The 6,663-nt window shown below is 43.4% G+C and overlaps 1 protein-coding gene across 1 annotated transcript; it reads left to right on the top strand.

The window, feature by feature from the left end:
• Nucleotides 1–864: 864 nt before the first annotated feature.
• PCDH20 (protocadherin 20) lies at nucleotides 865–4,761 on the top strand (the record flags this gene model as incomplete). Its single annotated transcript, XM_082675577.1, has 2 exons — nucleotides 865–996; nucleotides 2,041–4,761. 2 exons carry the CDS (start codon nucleotides 865–867, stop codon nucleotides 4,759–4,761), a joined length of 2,853 nt encoding a protein of 950 aa, XP_082531703.1.
• Nucleotides 4,762–6,663: the final 1,902 nt, after the last annotated feature.

Below are 6,663 nucleotides of genomic sequence, written 5' to 3' on the forward strand. Positions count from 1 at the left end.
CTTCAGTGAGTGCCCTCCAAAAAAAGAAAAAAAAAAAATACATCCCTTAGAGAAATCTGGTAAAATCGCTTGCAGGCAGAACCACTTCTGTTACAAAGCAATTGTTGCCACTCTCCCTCTTGGCTCTTTACCTGAGCCAGAAGCCGCGGTTGTCTCAAAAGACCACAAGGCAGACACCCAGAGACACTTGCGCCTACAACTAGGAAATTGGTAGAAGCTTTGTCACCGCCAACTGCGAAGCTTCAAAATTAAAGCACGTCGAAACCTTCACCGATTTCATATATTTGCTTCTCTGCTTCAGACCGCCTTACTAAGAGTTTGAAGTTCCTTCTCTCTGCAGAGAAAGTGGATTTTCTTTCTCTGTGCAAACACTGCTGGATCCAAGTCTCTCGGAAGAACTGGTGGCAAAGCAGGCGTTTGGGGATCGCGCCTGTGATTGCTCCGTAGTGCCGACTTCCTCTCTCTCTAATCAGATGTAAATGCAAGCTTATTAATTTAGTCTAATTCTCCCTCTCACGCTCGCAACCTGTGAACTTGGGTCCTGACTGATGCTGCGAGGAGGGAGGACGGTGGACAAGCGCCCCGGAGTCCGACCGGGTGGCGCCTAGTCGCCGTCTTCAGAGGCAAGTCCCCGCTCCGGCTCCTCCGCCGGGGTCTGGACTTAACCCAGGTCCAGGACAGGAAACCATGACCGTGCCTCGATACCCCCTCACCTTTCTGCCCCCCGCCCCCCCTTGAGCTGCTGTCCTTAACTGACGAGCCAGTGACTATTGGCTGAAGTTCCCTAGCCATTTGCATGCACAGAGAGGGAGTGTCTTCTGCCGCCTCCCCGTCAGGAGCGCGCCGACTGCAGCTTCCAAGGGAATGCGCGGCCGAGGGGATGCGCGCAGCTCGCGGGCCCTGCCAGTGAGCTGGCGCCCGGCGACCTGGCACCCGCGCCTGGATATGGGGCGTCTAAGTCGTTCCAGGAGCAGCACCAGCCACAGAAACCTACCGGTAAGGGTAGGGGTCCACGAGCCTCGCGGCCCCGACAAGTTACAGTACTGTGGGGCAGTTCCCACTCCTCAAACCTTTTACCTTAATTCAAACTTCCCAGGAAGGTTGGGTGGAGGGAACGGGAGTTTGGGATAATGTGTCTGCATTTTAGCAAGGAATAGGCAAGTCCTTGGGTCGTGAGAAGTTTCTGAAGCAGAAATGTAGGCAGATGAGGTGGAGGAGGCTGGGGTGTGCTCAATTGGCTTTGAGATAAAGGGGTTCGTAGATTGTTTCCTGCGGCCAGCATCTGGCTGTGACTGTCTACTGCAATTGACAAATTGTTTTTGCATAATCATTTCCCACATTTACTTCTCTTTCCCTAAGGGAGGGGGATTAGTGAGAGCTTGTTAGGGGGTGGAAATACAGATCCTTTCGATTTGAGTTTAGATACGTACTAAAATGAAAATCAATTCTTCCGACCTAAAGCGTTTATTTGGTGGGGTAGGGAGTCCGAGGGGGTAGAGTTACTATATTATTATTATTATTATTATTGTTGTTGTTGTTGTTGTTGTTGTTATCGGTCTCATAGCAAGGGATGCAACACATTTCGCATTTCGGGGATCTTAGTGGTAGAAACATTTCAATGGAAAATAAAGTGCCCACCTCTCGGTCCTCTCCACTACCAGCCCCCTCCCTCCCCATGACCTACCCTGGTGGTTTCTCTGTCGCGTTGCGCAGTCCTCTCCACTCCGACATGTACTTCCAGGGATGAGTTATGGTTTGGGATTCCGAATATTAACTGAGCGAGGTGGTGATGGGGAGCCGGGCAGGGGCAGGGGTCGGGGGGAGATGTAGAAAGTAAAGAGAAAAATTAAGTTTTGGAGACACTGTTGCCCCATAGATCTCTCCTTTACAGCAAGTTTCCTTTTCACCCCGTTCTGACTGGAGCGTTTGCCTTTGGGAATGGGGATGGAGCCAGAATGATCCCAGGGCAATGGTTCTGACTCCAAGCTCTGTGTTTTCCGCGTGTGTGTAATAAGCCTTCTCTCCACCCTCCACGTTCAGCATCTGCTTCTGTTTTTCCTCTTCGTGGGACCCTTCAACTGCCTGGCGAGTTACAGCCGGGCCACGGAGCTTCTGTACAGCCTGAACGAGGGACTGCCCGCGGGGGTGCTCATCGGCAGCCTGGCCGAGGACCTGCGGCTGGTGCACGGAGCAGGGAGGCAGGACCCGCAGTCGCAGCCCCCGGAGCACAGCGGCGCCGAGCGGAACCCTCCTCTCTCCTTCAGCCTGGCCTCCCAGGGACTGAGTGGCCAGTACGTGATCCTAGACAATCGCTCCGGAGAGCTGCACACTTCTGCCCAGGAGATCGACAGGGAGGCCCTGTGTCTTGAAGGAGGTGGAGGGGCTGCCTGGCGGGGCAGCATTTCCATCTCCTCTTCGCCTTCCGCTGACTCTTGTCTTTTGCTTCTGGACGTACTGGTCCTGCCTCAGGAATACTTTAGGTTTGTGAAGGTGAAAATCGCTATCCGGGACATCAATGACAATGCCCCACAGTTCCCTGTTTCCGAAATATCGGTTTGGGTCCCAGAAAATGCACCTGTAAACACCCGGCTGGCCATAGAGCATCCTGCCATGGACCGAGATATAGGCACTAACGGAGTTCAGACCTACCGCTTGCTGGACTACCATCGTATGTTCACCCTGGACGTGGAGGAGAATGAGAATGGGGAGCGAACCCCCTACCTAATTGTCATGGGACTGTTGGACAGGGAGACCCAGGACCAGTATGTGAGCATCATCATAGCTGAGGATGGTGGGTCTCCACCACTGTTGGGCAGTGCCACCCTCACCATTGGCATAAGTGACATTAATGACAATTGCCCTCTCTTCACAGACTCACAAATCAATGCCACTGTGTATGGGAATGCTACAGTGGGCACACCGATTGCAGCTGTCCAGGCTGTGGACAGAGACTTGGGAAACAATGCTCAGGTCACCTACTCTTATAGCCAGAAAGTTCCACAAGTATCCAAGGATTTATTCCATCTGGATGAAAACACTGGAGTCATTAAACTTTTCAGTAAGATTGGGGGAAGTGTTCTGCAAACACACAAGCTCACCATTCTTGCTAATGGGCCAGGCTGCATCCCTGCTATGATAACTGCCCTGGTGACCATTATCAAAGTCATTTTCAGACCACCTGAAATTGTCCCTCGTTATATAGCGAATGAGATAGATGGTATTGTTTACCTGAAAGAACTGGAACCTGTTAAAACTCCAATTGCATTTTTCACCATAAGAGATCCAGAAGGTAAATACAAGGTGAACTGCTACTTGGATGGTGAAGGACCATTTAGGTTATCACCCTACAAACCATACAGTAATGAATATCTGCTAGAAACCACAAAACCTATGGATTATGAGCTACAGCAGTTCTATGAAATAGCTGTGGTAGCCTGTAACTCTGAGGGATTTCATGTCAAAAAAATGATTAAAGTGCAACTTTTAGATGACAATGATAATGCTCCTATTTTCCTTCAACCCTTGGTGGAACTAACCATTGAAGAAAACAACTCACCCAATGCCTTTTTGACTAAGCTAGATGCTACAGATGCTGACAGTGGAGAGAGGGGACAAATTTCATATTTTCTGGGACCTGATGCTCCATCATACTTTTCCTTAGACAGTGTCACAGGAGTTCTGACAGTTTCTACTCAGCTGGATCGAGAAGAGAAAGAAAAGTACAAGTACACAGTCAGAGCTGTTGACTCTGGGAAGCCACCCAAAGAATCAGTAGCCACCGTGGCTATCACAGTGTTGGATAAAAATGACAACAGTCCTAGGTTCATCAACAAGGACTTCAGCTTCTTTGTGCCAGAAAACTTTCCAGGATATGGTGAAATTGGAATAATTAGTGTAACAGATGCCGATGCTGGGCAAAATGGATGGGTTGCCCTCTCTGTGGTGAACCAGAGTGATATTTTTGTCATAGACACAGGAAAGGGCACGCTGAGAGCCAAAGTCTCTTTGGACAGAGAGCAGCAAAGCTCCTATACTTTGTGGGTTGAAGCTGTTGATGGAGGTGAGCCTCCCCTCTCCTCTACCACAAAAATCACAATTCTCCTTCTAGATATCAATGACAACCCACCTCTTGTTTTATTTCCTCAATCTAACATGTCTTACTTGTTGGTTTTACCTTCTACTCTTCCTGGCTCCCCAGTTACAGAGGTCTATGCAATTGACAAAGACACAGGCATGAATGCTGTCATAGCTTACAGCATCATAGGGAGAAGAGGTCCTAGGCCTGAGTCATTTAGGATTGACCCTAAAACTGGCAACATTACTTTGGAAGAGGCATTGCTGCAGACAGATTATGGGCTCCATCGTTTACTGGTGAAAGTGAGTGATCATGGTTATCCCGAACCTCTCCATTCCACGGTCATGGTGAACCTATTTGTCAATGACACTGTCAGTAATGAGAGCTACATTGAGAGTCTTTTAAGAAAGGAAGCAGAAATTAACATAGAGGAGAAAGAACCACAGATCTCCATAGAACCGACTCATAGGAAAGTTGAGCCTGTGTCTTGTATGCCCACCTTAGTAGCTCTGTCTGTAATAAGCTTGGGTTCTATCACTCTCGTAACAGGGATGGGCATATACCTCTGTTTGAGAGGGAAAAGGCATCACAGGGAGGATGAAAATTTGGGAGTACAAATTCCATTAAAAGGAAAAATTGACTTGCATATGAGAGAGAGGAAACCAATGGATATTTCTAATATTTGATTTTTTTTTTTTTTTTTGCTGTGGAGTAACAGAGATGTTTTAACTGACTTTGGAGAGTCTTCACCACCCAAAGAGTGTTGGACATCTAATTTATAACTTGTACTGTATTGTAAATAGCTGTTTACAAGTTTTTAAATTCAAAATCAGAGGTTATAAAATGTGTACAGCATTTTTTAAATGAAAATTGGTACTAACAGCTTTGGAACTGTTATAAAAAAAGCTTGGACATGATTTGCAGCTTTCATACACCAAGCAGATGATTGTTAAAACCCAGGAATAAGGTAAGAAAATGGTACATTGCATTTTTGGCTAAAAAAGTCCTTTAACCACAAGAGGGCATCAGCTGCTCCTTTGCAGGGAACTCTTTTAAGGTATTGTACATGACAGTTGTACATGAAATTAATGAAAGAGTCTATTTTAAATATATTGTTTTTAACATTAAACAAAGATAAAATTAAAGTAAATGGAATGTCACCCCACTTAAATGTATGATAAAAAAGAAAAGAAATGCATTTGTAAACAGAATGTTTATTACCTCACAAGTGCACAATGTATAATTTGAAAGAGAAGACTTCACAAAGAAGCGCAATTCTTTTTTAGCAAGGATAAACGCTTTGCCATGTGTTAAAGATCTGACGTGCTGAAGATTAATTCGCCTTCTGTGTACTCTGGTTGCTTTCTGTTTGCTTTACCACTGCACTTGTTATTATTACAAGGGAAAATATATATATTCTTTCTTAAAGAAAATGTAACTAGAAATTATGTCCAAGAGAAACAGTCAGAAGCAAAGATATGTTTCAATCTTAGTTGCTTCATAGGTGTTCATGACATTTTCATGCTTTCACAACTTGTCAGTAGTGTTCTATACTTGGGTTATGTATTAGATTCTTATATACTTAAACTCATGTGTTACAGAAAAAAAAGAAAAATCTTATTAAAACAAAATTATTCTAGAAGCTGGTGGACACTACTGGTTGTTTTAACTGGACCTTTTCTATGAAAGTTATACTTATCTTTTTGTTGTTGTTTAGGTTTGTTGGCTACCGGTTCTGGCTTCCTTTCTTTGGCTTTGGATTAGGTCCAAGAGTTTATTTGTAAGCCCAGCAGCAGATTTCTTTGATAATTTAGCTTTTACTGAACACTTTGCAGTGAAGCAAGCTGGTTTATCAGTGATTGATCATCTTCACTTCCATGTGTGAGCTGGAAATTTTATTTTATATGAGAGCTATAGCAAAATTATCTTTGTAAACAAAGAATAAGTGTTAGCTTAAACTGGATCATTCTACTTTTGGGCATCATGTGTCTGTACTGTACCAAAAGTGTTTCTATGTCTGCAAATTAAAGGTATATATTTTCATAATTTCTTTCTCATTTTTACTGTTTTATATTTGAACATGGGCTTGTTCTTTTACTGAAGCTCCTGTTAATGGTATTCATTTGCTTTTAGAGGTAAATGTGGGTAAACTAAATATTCTGTTATGCTAACGTTTATATTAAACTAATTCATTACTTAATTAAACATTTGATAAATTATTATTAAATACATGTGTAGTTATAGACATATATAGACACACACACTTATATATATGTATATATATATAATAGAAAAAGAGTATGCCTATGTGTTTGATAGAAGTTCACATGAAAATTTACACCCATGCATGTGTATATGCATATTAATTTATTATGACTTAGAATCAATTATAAACACTCATTTTAATACATACTTATAACAAATCCTCTGTTAGCTGTGTTACAAGTGCTTTCAATAAATTTTAAAATAAAAACACATTGCAAAAAAAGAATACAAAAACTCAAGACCTTTTGAATAGGTATTAACTCATTTTCTTGTTTTCTTAAATTTGAGAATTTTAATAAATAAAATAATAAGCATATGAGGCA

This window comes from Grampus griseus (genome assembly GCF_964374135.1).
Source record: "Grampus griseus genome assembly, chromosome: 18".
NCBI lineage: Eukaryota > Metazoa > Chordata > Mammalia > Artiodactyla > Delphinidae > Grampus > Grampus griseus.